The 15,756-nt window shown below is 28.0% G+C and overlaps 1 protein-coding gene across 1 annotated transcript in view; it reads right to left on the reverse strand.

Moving 5' to 3' along the window:
• Positions 1-14: 14 nt before the first annotated feature.
• LOC132941294 (uncharacterized) overlaps positions 15-15,756 on the reverse strand; it is a 129,699-nt gene continuing 113,957 nt past the window's right edge. Inside the window, exon 9 of the mRNA XM_061009287.1 lies at positions 15-7,214. Within this exon, the coding sequence (XP_060865270.1) occupies positions 6,815-7,214 (400 nt within the window). The 3' untranslated portion in view covers positions 15-6,814. The remainder of the gene's footprint in view (positions 7,215-15,756) is intronic.

Consider the following 15,756-nt stretch of genomic DNA (forward strand, 5'->3'; position numbering starts at 1 on the left):
AGTAAACAGACTATTGTTGGTTTATTTTAGATAATAATAATAATAATAATAATACATTATTTTCGTATAATTAAAATGTTTAACGATAATGATAAAAATTAGAACAATTTAAGTTTTGTGTTAAGAATATTGATCAATCAGTAAAGTGTATCGTATTATATAAACATAATATTATTATTAACATCGTAATAATATCAAAATGCAATCAACGCGTAACACCGGAAGTAGTCCCCGATGAAGGGAATTACAAAAAGATTGTCAATGTCGACACCGGTCGTCGTCGTCGGGTCAGATGGACTTGAGCCCCACTTAGCAATCACCGAGATAAATAATAACAAAATCATTGTTAGGCCACGGGCATTATGTATCTATATTATGCATCTGTACAGTTGGGCGGCTAGTAATCTCAAAGCGATATTTACTCGTCCAAAACGATATTGGTGGGTAAGGAAGTACAAATGCATTTCCTACATGGATGATTGGTTGGTAGAAACGACTAACGAGTAGCACGGTCCTGTAAAGTTGTCGGTATAGCAGTTGAATCGAGAAACCACCTACTGAATAATATACGTCTATTATATAGAACATAATATCACTAAGTAGACACTATCACGAAACGGCCGTGTCAGACGCGAACGGTTGTCAAACGATAATCCGTTGGTCCGGGGGACTAAATCGGTGTGGACGTGTTGATTTCAATGTGTAATTTATTTTTTTAGAGCCGTCGTATATAATAAATTGGCCGTCACATAATATTTTATATGACGTATAATAATAATAATAATAATAATAATAATAATAATATTCATAAATGCGCACACCTACAGTGTTCGTTACATTATATTATGATTATAAAATATAAATAGAAACAAATCGATATCACAATAAGTACTTATAAGTAAGAATCATTATTTAAAAAATTGTTTTAATTGACAGATAAATAGTGGTCAAAATGCTGATGGTAATATACATATTATATGTATACGTGCGTAATACACATTGTTATATTATATTACATATACATACAGATACATATATTATTGTATAATCGAATAGTGCAGCTTTTAAGGATCACTTAACGTTTATAGCTTAGATTTACACACATATACGTCTACTGTAGAAAGTACAAGAGTAGCATTATAAAAAAATAAGTTTTTTTTTCATATTAATATTCTATATAAATTCATGCCAGGCGTAGCATTGAGAAATTCGCCGTAAATGTGAAATATATGGGATATTGTAAGGAACAGAGAGAACGTTCACGAAAAGTTTTTCTTCCCATTGATTTTTTCCGCGATACCACCCGCATATGTCTGCTCGACCGGAATTATATCCTAAAAAACTTCCTTGGATAAACCAAACAGAGTTTTAAGGATATTCGATTGTAGGACCCGTCAACAAATGCGTGACACACAAAATATATTATATTGGCGGGAGAAAATGGTTTTCGTGTTATATACGTGGTGTGTTCGAAACAAGTACCTACGCAGTACGCCCCGTGTTAAATATAAAAATTTACCTACAATATTATTATCGAAATAAAACTATTTTTAAGAATATAATATAATGTTAAAAAAAAAAAAAAAAATCAGTTTGAAACAAAATCAGTTATTACTATAATAATATATAATATTTTTAATAATAGTACATTGTCGGTCGTCTGTGCTTTTTAATAGCGTAGGTGTATAGCAAACGGTTCACGCAGCTACTCATGTCCGTTATCACAAGCAGCAAAATGTACTATAAATGCTAAAAGTACCTATACCGCAGGACGTTTAGCTCAATAACGTTTAAAAATGTAAATAGCGTCCATCGAAAATGTCACTGAACAACTTTAAAGTATAGGTGCCTTCTACAGTTATCTTATACACGCACACAGGGTGCTTATGGTGTTTTTAGTTTTTGTAATTTCGTATTTGCGTACATATAACAAAAATATATCTCATACACCGAATATATATTAGATACAATAATAATGCATGTTATATTATGTACCTACATAAAATATGACATTGGTTAGAGGCAGGTAGTATAATATATGTCTGTACAGCGTTCCAGAATAAACAATTCGTATACCTACCTTCTCTAATCGTCTAATGCGTAGCCGCATAGGTAAGTACATTCTATATAATATATTAACATGACATAATATACTATATTATTTTGTAGGTATGTACATACCGTCTAAATACGGATAAAAAATAAATAATTCGTCTAATTAAAAAAACCAATCTTTGCAGTTTCAAATAGTAAATATAGTTAAATTTTTTTTCAAAAGCTTTAGAAAAAATACGTTTAATCTATATACGTCGTCATGTACTAATGTACTACAATATGATATATTATGCGTTTTCATAAATGTGAATCGATCGTCTATAACGCGTACTTGCGGTATATACCGTATATCCTATGCATTTACCAGCATATATAAGGTACGCCATGGGTGTTAAATTTCTAATAATGCACCGACTTTGTAACAATACCGAATACCTACGCGTGTTCGCGACGAGATCGCGAGAAGACGAAAATATAATATATAAGTAGAAAAAAAAATCTAAAAAAACGGTGAAAAATATATTCGCGGGCTTGTCGCGTGTGTAATAATGGGATCGTTGTAAAGTCAGACGGTGACGACACGTGTCTTAACTCTGTTGGTACTAGATCAAAAATGGAGAAAAAAAAACATAGAAAATTCAAGTCAAAAACCCTAGCATTGCAGTTTTGGGCGTTTGAATGCATGGATACGTGTCCCGAATACATAAAAAAAAAACTTTTCGAGTCGGTTTGTGATTACCGTACGTATACCTATTATGTAATATTATAATATATACGTATGGGGAAACCTTTAAAATATTTTCCGACAAACGTGTACTAAATATTTTTTTAGAATTTTCGCTTAAATTTTTCGTGCTCATTTTGGTGAACACGAGGGCCCGTGTACCGACCGTCACGAAATACAGAGATACAGAGACCCCTGCGTGTGCTAAACATTATTAAGTTTAATTGTAATCTATATAAATCCAACAATAATATTAGGTCCTATTGTGACGTAACAAAATTAAGTTCAGAAAAAAATATAATTAAATCCAAATAATGGCAATGCATTACCTGATTATATTATAATAGTTTTAAGAAGTACCTATATAGGTATTTGGTTGTTTTGTCGACTATACCTAAAGTTTCTAAATCATCACCATAACAATTCAATTTCGAAAACTTCTATACGGTTTTATGGGGTTAACCCCATTAATCCCACGTGAAATTCAGCCTCGTGTTTTAAAAGTATTCGTAAAACTAGAACCACAAAAGGTTCAATGCAAAACATAATAATATAGTCGAACATTCCAAAAATACCGGACGTAAAATTAATAAACACACATACGTACGACAGAAGGTATTTTTTTCATCTACTAAGTTTTAAAATTAATGTTTTCAACGACTCGGATGAACCTAGGTACTTACATTTGAACCAGAAAAATACGCGGTACGCTTTTATAGGTAGATAGTACGTATACTTTTTAATTTTTATATTATAATAATATTTAATTATTATTTTTGAAATGCTGAGAAGTATATTGTATTGTAGCAAAATTTGTTTATACCTACCAACACTGCCAGAAAACGTTTGAAAACTAAATTTAGTAATAACTAAATTATATTAAAAATAGCGTGTAAAATATTCAAAAAACGAACTGTGACTTATTGGAATTGTAGAATATGAATAATAAAATGAAAAACAATTTAAAGTTGCAATTTTGAGAAAAATGTTGTCGTATTGTACATATACATTTTATACTTCTCGTTCATTATAAATATCAATGATTTACACAAGTATTCGTCCCGTTCGGTTTGTAAATTCAGTATAAAATCGTGTGAAGAATATATTATATTTTATGGAAAACCCCGTATTCAATATTGGTTTATATATATCCACATTATTATTTTTATAATTTTTATTAATATTAGATGACATTTTAATATTATTTTCGTGGTATTCGATTACCAATCGATTAATATTAAGAGCATGAATTGTTTTAATTTTCAATAAATACAAAATGATTTTCCAAAAGGTTTTTAAAAAAGGTGGAATAAATGGGTATTATGGATGGATTTGTTTCACTGCCTGTGTAATGTATGGACATTGTGATAAGTTGTATGATCCATCATAGGTATATCTTTTCTTTTATCTTCCCCTGAATCGATACGAGGATGTAGAATTTTATTATAATAAATCAAATAATTTCTCTATACGCACGTTATTTTAAAATATAAATATCACGTGTTTCACAGCAAATTAATTAAATACAGATGTTCCGAAGAAACATGAATATAAATTATAAATTATGAACAAAAAGCTAAAAAAAATTAAAAACCCACACACACTGCAAATGAAAGGATATAAAAACTGACCGGAACTTTCCAACACATAATACATTTAAATCAGAATTTGGGACGAGCACTTATAGATATTAAAAAAAAAAAAACAATAGATGAATTGTTGAACGCGGCATATACAATATTATAATTATTCAATTGTTTGTTGTTTTGGAAAATAATTGAATACATGATGATCTAAAATTTATCGTAGATGTACGTAATCGATTAGTTACCAGTGTAAATGTATTTCTAGTGTTGTCAAGTTGACGATAATTTAATCTAGATGGGAGATCGAACATCATATTTTATTGGAAGTAGCCAAAGGGTAAGTTTTACGCTTTAAACAATAATGTAAATTTAAAATTATGTAGTATAGGCACTTGGCTGTGAACATAGCCTTATATTCTTAAAATTTTAGTGTTTACCATTCCAGAAACAAAGTCATATTTTAATCTGAAAATTTACGAGTAATAATATTAAAAGTCTATTTAAAACAAAATGGTCGATGATTTTCATATCAAACTCTACCATATAATTAATTTATATTTAAGTAGATATAATGCAATGTCAAGTTATGCAAGTCATATTATATTATTCGGTTTATTGATTAATATATTGAACAAAATTTCATTGATATAAAAATGAGAGAAGAATAACTATAATGTAGATAACTATAAATATTATTGGCGAATGAGTAAATTATAAAATCCAAAATTCATGAAATAAATCTTTTATTCGGTGGGAAAAAAGTGGTTTTGCGCGTTGGTTTTTTATCTTTCCCTTGCGAAAAAGGATTAAGATAAAATATTGATATAGATGCCGACTGCCATTTCGATCCCAGATCCTATCATTATTACTATTGGTCCTAATATTTATACATTTCATTAATTTAATATTATTTCATAATCAGATTGCGTACAAATGTATAATTTTTGAGAGATGATTGTAGAAAATACGTTAGAATTTATAACATTAAGTGTATTGTTTACACAACGCAAACATAAAATAATTGTATTTTAAATAAAAAATAACTCCGTGTGAACAATGCCATTTTTCTCTGACATGAAATAATATATTATATTGTAGAACGATATTAGATTGTCTTTCGAGCCAAATAATGAAAATAAAATTGGGAGTATGAAACAATTTGAAGGCTTAACGTGATAAAAAGCCTAAATATCAATTTAAACATTTAAAGCATAAATATTATATATACAACAAATATAACAGTATTTTAATGATGTACATTATATGATATTGAAGTTTTAAAAATAATTTGTGTTTTGATAGAAGTAGTTTTGATTGTATTTAGTATTAACCTTATTATTCAGTAGGAGCTGAGAGCTCTCTACATTTTTTGGTGTATTCCGGAATGGTATAAAAAGAACAAAATTATAGGTAATGATCCGAGGAATCATCAGTGTAAAATGCGTAAATAGGTACGCAAACTAGTCTGCTAAAAATTGGGAAAATTTCAAAAAAAAAATTATCTGCAAGGGATTTTCAGTTTGGATATTTTACATAAAATTCAAAAATGTGTATAACTTATTTTTTTTGCTCCGTGATATTTTTATGATTTTTTTTTTTTTCAATATTTAAAAGCTATTTGAATAGTTACGTTGGTATATACTATATATTATATTATTAATTATTATTATACCTTAGGGGCATATTTTGACCTGCGGAATATGCATAATATACCTAATATATGTGAATATATTACAATATTATGCGTGACGAAAGTCGTCGGGATTTTGCGATAAGTATTATTATAATAATATATACATATATACAACAAACGTAGTGTCAAAAAAAAAAGAATATATTCGTTGAACTATTTTTTGTAGTAGTTCGAAATACGCAGTAATTATAGGTATATTTTTTCGGCTGAAGGTTGACGGGCAAGAAAGTTTTAGGGGACCTTCCTCTCCTGTCACCCTCTCACACACTCTCTCTCTCTCACTCTCTCTCTCTCTCTCTCTCTCTCTCTCTCCCTCTCTCACACACACACTCCTTCTCACTCTCTTTCTATATTTCTCTACTACACACTCATTCTATACATATAACAATATATTATATGTATAGTAAAATTGAATGCGCCTATTCGACAAGCACCTAAAACTAAGTAAAAAATAAACGCAATATTATCATGCAGTGGGTATCAAACCTACCTAATAATATTATTATTAAAACGATTGAGTTGAAATCATACGAGCAGGTATTATATTATTGTTATAATACGTTTTTGGCACGTTCACATGGGATTGTTGTTGTTGTAGAGGATGACGCTGAAACGTCTCTGGGCCTTTTTGAACACTGTAGTGACCGCGTTGCTGGCCACCGACGTCCACGTGGCCGGGCCACCGCCGCCGTCCGAGTGCCGATAGTGCGGCACGTGACGGTGGCCGTCGTCGGTCTCGTGGAACGGCAGCCGACCTCATGGGTGGTGGTGGTGGTGCTGCTGCGGTGGCTGCGGCAGTGGGTGATGATGGTGGAGTTGATGGTGCGGCGGGTGTTGCTGTTGATGGTGGTGTGGGTGGTGTTGGGGCAGCGGGTAGCTGTCAGGGCCGACGACGACCGCGGACTGGAGCTGTAGGGGCGCGCCGTCGTCGTAGAACACACTGCCGCCACCTCCACCCCCTTGATGCTGATGCTGATGATGTGGCTGATCTTCACGATCGTCCACCGGGACGCCGCCACCGTCTCCGACGTCCGTCGGGTCCAGTTCGTCCGAGTACGTGGTGCCCCGGCTCTGAACAAGCGACATGCTCTTCTGGTAGCTGAACAACTGTCGTTCCAGGCTGTAGTTTTCGGCCTGCAGAGCTGTGATCTCGCGTCTATCGTAAAAAAAACCTATTTTTATATTATGTGACATTTACGATTTTCAATATAAAATTGTATTATTACCATCTTGTAGTTACACAAACTAATGGCAACAAAATAGAATCAAAAACTACCATAGTCAAAAGCTATATTATCAATCTTAAAAGCCCAGATGTTCATGACGAACAGCGGTGTTCTACGAATAGGAAACATGGACTCTCGCAGGGAATCAGAGAAGTTTAGTAAGAAGTTTTCGAAAGGAAAATTCTAAAATTCTGAGAGTGCCTTTTGGGCCATACAAGGATAATCGAACTAGAGATAGGAGAAAAATAAATAGGTAATCAAGAGCAGGACCTTCTTTAATACGTATATTCAAAATATTTTAAAGATAATACCATGTATACAAAATGCTTATAAAAATAATTAGTTAAAATTTACTTGAATTATAACAAATTAAGAAAATTGTTTAACGAGAATTCGATATTTTGTGCGTAAATCTCTAATTTCGTCAAAATTCAAATTTCAAACGTTCATAAAAATACTTGTGAAATAAATTACCCTCAATTTTTAATTCTAGTTATAACAGCTTTTGAGGAACCTTGTATTAAAATTTCAAATCTTAGCTATGTACCTATACAAACATTTTTAGACATTTTTAACTTCAAAATAATTTCCAACTGTTGTGGATTTGTGCTCATTTATTATTTTTAAACTTCAGTAATAACAACTTATGTCTGATGAAGAAGCTTGAATACATTTTTAAGTTCTTTGACAATAAAAAAATTGTTTATGATCATTTAAAGAAAGAAAAAAATGTTAACGTCTATAAATAGCTTAAAACAGTCAAAATTAAAGTGAACATTTCGGGAAAATATTTACTATTCTTTGTTTTAGATTTACAGCAAAATAAGAAAATCGTTTGATGAGAAATCGTTATTTTTTGCTTGAATATCAAATTTCATCAAAATATAATAGTTACAGATAGTTACTCAATAATTTAATTATTTTTACAGCTCCTAACAGACAAAAATAACACAATCGTAAAAACAATATATTTATCGCTCCGTTTAGAATCTTAAATAATATTATGAACTGTAACACAAATATTTGTAAAATAATACAAATTTCATAGTTTAGAACATTAATGTGTCTGTCGACTGTCTTGTCATCGCCGTGTCTAAGCACTGCACGTGATTCCCATTTCCTATCCATCACCTGTCGTGATTTTAAATACCTTTGTAATTAATAATAAATTATATATTGTACAATGCTACGCAAGCTCAATTACTAGAAGACATTTTAAATACACATCTATTATTATTATATTGTGTTGCTTTATTATTATTTATTTTTATATTATATTCGTCGCAGATATAATGTACTTATAATTAGTGTTTGAAGTATGAAATATTCCACAAAAACGTGAAACATTGAAATTTTTTTTACACAAATAAAAACACAATGAAACTTATTTTTTAACACAATGTTTAGTGTTTTAAATTCTAACGTAAGAATTCAGTAGGTATATAATATGCATGTATTATACTATTGTATACCTACTTGTATCATTTAAACATTAAAATATTTAAACATTTTGAATATAATTTTAAATGTATAATACCTAAGGTTAGGTATACATTTAGGTACCATACAATTATAATGAAGGTGATTCATGACAATTATATGTAAATATAAAACTTATTTAAAATTAAAACAAAATTTATTAAAATACTGAAATATTTCATTTTTTTAAATTTCATGAAATTTTCAAACATTACTTATAATGTACTAATAGTAAACAATTACCGAGTCGGATAACACCCGGGTCTGATTTTTACACAACCGTCCCGATAAATGTTGAAAAATATAATATAAATGTTAAAATATTGGAAGAGACGGGGATGGCTGTACTCAACTGTAGCCGACATGAGTTTACAAGACGGTAAACGTAATAAATATATTTATTACATTCGATTTTACACAATACAAACACGTCTTCGTGATCGTCATAAACTTGACTTTTCGCCTAATACAGTTGCGTAACTGTATATTATACATAAAACTGTGATTAGTTACAGACGGAGATCGGTTGATATAAAATTAAGGGCGAGGGATGATACATGATAAATAATTTTGCAAATTGAAAATTGGAGCAATCCGACGGGATAAAATATTTTACAATGGTTTTTTTTATAACACTCTGTTTTTGGGCGAATTGATATAGAACGTTTTTGATAGACTTAAATCGTAATAAAATACTGGACACACGTCATCGTACCTACCTATTTCAGACAATCAAGAATTCATGGAAAACTGTAAAATAAAAAAGCAATACATAAAACAGGTGTTAGGCGCGTCATACCATCACTCGCTTTCACGCAGGATATAATATAGGTAGTGTATAATTACTATTATTATAAATTTGCGCCTGATTAAATTATCGAGTTGGAAAATAAAAATCTTGAGTGTTAAACATATTATTATGATTTATGATTACCTAATAAAGTTTAGTATAATAACGTTTATATAGGACTAAACTTAAGAATTTATGATTTTATGTGTAAAAAAAACTTTTTTAAATTTATTGTTAGTTATTTGTACTTTAAAATACTTTATCAATAGCCACAGTCCCTTGGATAATTTTTAAGCGAAATAAGCGCTTATTTAAATTTTAAACACCCAAAAACTGATTTAAGTTTCCAAAGAAAAAAAAATGTTAATAGCAACTGTAAAGTTATATAATTTATGTAGTTTAGTTATTACTTAAAAAAAAAATAGTGTGTTAATGTTGTTCTGAACGGTTATGTATTAAATGTTATATAATTTTTGGTTTAACGGTTTAAGTCAAAATTTTTTTATTTATAGATTATAATAATTAATAATGCATATATTTTATTGATAAATAGGTAAGTACTAATTAGAAATAAATACATAATTATTATTCATTGAACAAATAATTTTGACTGGTTATTTAAAACTTATAATTTAGTTCAAACTCATTGAAATTATATATTTGTATAGGTATTTAATAAGTAATGTACCTAAATTAATATCTTTATATTCGAGATCGATACATTTTTCACTGTTAAATATCTTCTTTTATATGAACCTGTCATTATGAAAAAGAAAGAATAACGAACAAAATTTAATAAACACGTGTAACGTATTTCATTTAGCTAATGCTTATTAAAATTATTAACGATTAAAATAATAAAATAATATGTACTCGTAATATGAAAAAAAATTATAATTTATTAAAAGTAATTCGATTGAACACAAAATTGTTTTAATTTTAATATGTTTATTTATTACATATTTTCGAATAAAACTCTATATTTTACAATGTCGTTTATTTGAAAATTTTAAATATAATGACGGTGGTTGATAATATAATAAGCTATACAAATCGATAAACTAAAAATTATTTAAATTTGTCGAGTATTTTATAATTATTTTGAATCGAAAAAATAATTAGTTTCAACAAATATGCAAATTTATTATGTGTTAAATAATAAATACACATCGTCATTTTCCGTACACTAAACTACATAGTTAAAACGAAGGTATCAAGTTAATTCATCGCACATTCACACGTCAACGTATTGCCGTCAGTTCACGTGTGACGTCAATTCATCGTGTTGTTAATATTGTATGATGAAATGTTAGGTAAAAAAAAAAAACTAATTTTGGTTTACCTAAACACTATATTATAAGTTTGAAGCTATTAATCTTGGAACTGCTGACGAAGTTGAAAACTGATTAATCGAAGAACTCTATAATAATTGAACGAATATTATTTGATTCGATTTTGCTTGCCACTCATTTCACGCAGTTTAATGAACCTTTACTTTAATTTTGATACGTTTTAACTTAGTTGTGATCAAAAATGTTGAGTGAATTTATGTATTTGCCGTTGTTCTTTTTTTTTCGCACAAACTTGTATTTTACGTTTGTTTTAATTTTGTACATAATATCATAATAAGTCATATTAAATTGGATTTATAAATAAAATATTGATTTAAAAATACCGAGTGTATGTAAGTATAATTGTATTAATTATTCGTTATTTACGCATTTGTATTTGATTGTGTTAATTGTAAAACGTTTTAAATAATTATGTTACAAAAGTTCTTACCACATCGTTATTATTTAATATCTTGTGAGCATTCTATAAATATGTGTATAATATATTGATTAAGCTTTCATCTTTTAATAATTTACCAACACTGTATTAATGTTTCAATTTTCTAAATATACTGCAATATTTATGTAATTTTTTTATACCAAATACGTCATTATTTATTTTTATTATTTGAATATTTGTTGATGCATAAAACTGTAAAAAATTGACGTGCATTGAATTGACGGGATATTAAATGACTCGATTTGTATTAAGATGTCAGCAAAATGTAAGTTTTGTATCTCTCTGGCCCACGCTTCACATGGACTAGATAAATTCACGCAAAATCATTTTTTTTTGTGTTTTCGAGTGATTTTAGAGGAAAATCACCCTTTACAGAAATCATAGACGATAATATTTTTGAAGGATTAACATATTATCAATTTGTTTAAGCATTGTCCCTCTTAACATAGATTAATATCTTATGAAATAATGCATTACATGTACTTATATTGTAATTTATAAAATATTAAAAGTTGAACAGTATATATATATTTTTTTAAATGTTGGTCATAACATTATGGTACCGACCTTCACTCTAAGTGTGATGTATACATTTCAATAACTTGATTGAACTGCAATACGTTTTATACACCTATTTGTTTCGTACTAGTAAGTATAGAAGCCCTCATGATTTCATTAAATATATTCGTTTAAATACAATGAGTTAATTTACAAGGTTAAATACTCGTTTCTAAATGGTTATTAAACAGTAGTAATAACAAATTAATATTAATTAGTATTTATTACTAAAATCAATAACCATTTACAATGATTAGCTTAAGTTACTTATGCGTTTGGACAACTACAAGAACATAATACATAAGTATAGGTAACTGAAATATAAGCTTGATTTGAAAAATAAAAAAATGAATTCAATATTCAGGTTTAAAATACCGAAAGTGTAAAATAAATTATTATCTGCTGTATAAAATATGTATTTATGTTTAGTTTATAATTTACACGAAATATAAGTACCGTTATAGATGAAATGAATACAATTGTATATACCTATAAATTATAATAATTATATTAAATATTGTTTGAAATTTATATGTATACTTCAGTTTTATTATTTTTCTCCGGAAATTATAGAAATATAAGTAGTAATTATGGTTAACAAATGTCGTGTGTACTGGATATTAGCGAATAAAAATGAACATTGTGCGAGTAAAATTCAGTATATTCAAAAACAATACTACTGATAACTGATTAAGTAACTGTGTTGATTACCATTCTTAAAAGTTGCACTGCATTATTGAAAACACGAATAGAACCTTAAAATATATAAGAAATATCAAACTGATACCATTACAGTCAACAGAATTTCATAAAATTTTATATTTTTTCAAGTCGACGAGAATATATCAACAATGGCGACCGACCTTTATACACTGTTCAGCAATCTTAACAAACACAGTTCATAAATAATTTATATGATATATTGTGGGAAATTACACGAATGATCTTTATGCTTTCTTTCCCGTATTTTAATTTAAAAATAGTTGAAATGAAAAGAAAATTAATTTATTCATTTCAGTGCTCTACTTATAACTTACCTTATCTTAAATTCAAGAAAGTAACAAACAAATAAAATAACACCCACTGAGTGATATACTAATAATATGCACTTATCTGGCCTTTAAGCTCATATGCGTTTTCTGTATAGTTTAAAAAATTGATTGTATCAAGACATGGCAGATTAAATACTATTGTTTGTGACTTTATAAAAATAAAATTATATTAAAATGTTTCATCCGATTGAGTAATTTGAAAATATTTGTTAATCATTTTAACAATCAAAACCAAAAAAATAAGCAAGTAACTACGAAGGAATCAACTTCAAAACGTAAATAACTTTAAAATTTTAAAGAATAAAGTGTAGATCTAAATTACATACATCATATTACTACGATGTATGTGAATTTATTGTATTCTTTACTAGCAATCGGCAAAATAAACTATTACAATTGAGAAATATTGATTATGATGATACGGTAAGAAAAACTTAAAACTTAAAAGGATATGAGTATCATAGTATTTTCGAAATCAAAATATTATAAATATTATGATATAGACGTTTATACGTTAATGTATCAATATTATGTTACTTTTATAGTTTCATCGCTTGTAAAGTTATATACCTAACACAGCCAAATATGTTGTACCAGTGTAGACATTAATTATGTATTATAAAAGTGATGGGCAAACCTATAGTATTGCCGCTCTGCTGTACAGTAGGTGTGGAGAGTACCTCGTCGTCGTGTAGAGTACTTTAATGGATATGTTAAATTTGAATTCGATGATAAATCATTGCATTCGAAAAATGATTCTAAGCAGAGACGGCCTGTCAGACTGCAATACCTATGATTATACTAACTACTAAGTACTTACTTACCTAGTACATTTTATTATATATTCCTATTCTGGTAAATTATTTTAATATTATATTACAACATATACACATTGCGTATGACAAGTATTACATCAACACTAAATAAACACTTATAATATTGTTAAAAATTAACATAGTATAATAAATAGAATAAAAAAATTGATTGTATGGGTTAAGATTAATGATATAATATTATATTACTATTAGTAATACGGGAGGGCGTTATACGATATAAATATAAAATATCTTAAAATAAATTGTTCTAAATATTTTTAAATGATGCAATATTAAAATTTACGAAAAAAATAGGTTACTAAAACAGCAATACTTTGTTTGAATATTACATTGGATATTTCCATTTAAACTTCAAAAGTCACTAAAATTGTGCTTATATATATATTTTTGGCTATCAGAGAAAACTACTTATGATAAGCATTGTGCAAAGGTGTTAAATTGTCAAGTCTTAGATATAAAAATTGAACATTCAAAACATTATTTACTACGAAATAATTTTAAAATCTTCGTGATTTAAAAGAATTTTGTCAAAATTTAAACTAAAATGCTTTCTAAAAAAATAACGCTTAAGTACCTATTATGATTTTTTTTGGTTTGTGAAGAGAACAACTTATATGGAAGCTCCTATTAAATTTTCAAGGTTGTTGATCAAGCCTAAAATATTTTAAAATGCTTATTTATACCTTAAAATTAACACAATTTTATAAAAATTGTAATGAGTAAATAAAATTATAATTGAAGTAACGGCGAAATTTTCCAAGCATCTACAGTTAAACATTTTTTAATCACATTAAGAAAACTTAAGCCCTGTGATGAAAAACCGAAATTTTAAGCTGGAACATCCAAGTTCTTTAAAATTTAAATTTCATACGCTCTTTAAAAAATATTTTTGAAATTGCAATGAGAATATGCAATTGCAATTTGAATAATGAGAAATAAAATATATGGAACATTGTTTTAGTTATAAATATTCAAAATTTTATGAATTTTTCATTATAAAATAAAGCAATTTTTCGGGATTTTGATAAATTTCGTGAAAATGCGTCAAACGCTCTTAACAAAATATTGGTACCTACGCTAAAATTTGTTTTTAATAACTTTATTCTAATTTGGTTTTAGATTATTATGAATTCAATTATAAATTGAACGAGTGTGAATATATATATTCAAAGAATACCGACAGTTTTATGCTAAATAAACGCTGTGTTATATTATAAATGTATAACCAATTACCGATGGTTTTATCGTGGGTAACAATTTTGATTAGAATTTCTGGTCTAATTTTGATCTTCTAAGCTGAATATCGAATAAGCTTGTCGTTCACGTTTAAATTGGAATGTATATCTACACCGGTTAATGTATTTTGCACGTATGCGGTGATAAATAATACTACATACGTACTACATCGGACTTGATTAGAGCTAACAATTAAAATTATAATTTTTATTAATAATTCACGTCAGATAATTTAGTTCATGTGGTTTTGACATGTTATAATGTATTTATGTTCGTTATACAAATATTACAGGATTTACACAGCATATAGGTTAGGTATATGGTAATTTATTATTTTGACAACGTTGCAGAGTGGAATATATTTCCACCTTTTTTAATAATATATGCATAACCATCCACATTATGTGTATCCATCCCAAATAATATTATATTTGTTTATTCTTCTTAATTATTCCGGAAGTTAGGTATTAATAGTTTGGTACCAATATATTGATAAAATATATTATATACTTTACGTGATAATTACACCGGCAATACGTCAATATTACGAAATTATATTTTGACAATAATTGTATTGTTTATTATCTATAAAAAATACATTTTTTTTAAGTTCTAAGTAGAATATTAACATTTACTAAAAATGATAAATTTATCCAATTTATGTTGATTATATTTAAGCTATTAAATTAATAATAGTATATGGTTAAATTATAAAGATGAGAATACATAT

This window comes from Metopolophium dirhodum, chromosome 3 (genome assembly GCF_019925205.1).
Source record: "Metopolophium dirhodum isolate CAU chromosome 3, ASM1992520v1, whole genome shotgun sequence".
In the NCBI taxonomy this organism is placed as follows: Eukaryota; Metazoa; Arthropoda; class Insecta; order Hemiptera; family Aphididae; genus Metopolophium; species Metopolophium dirhodum.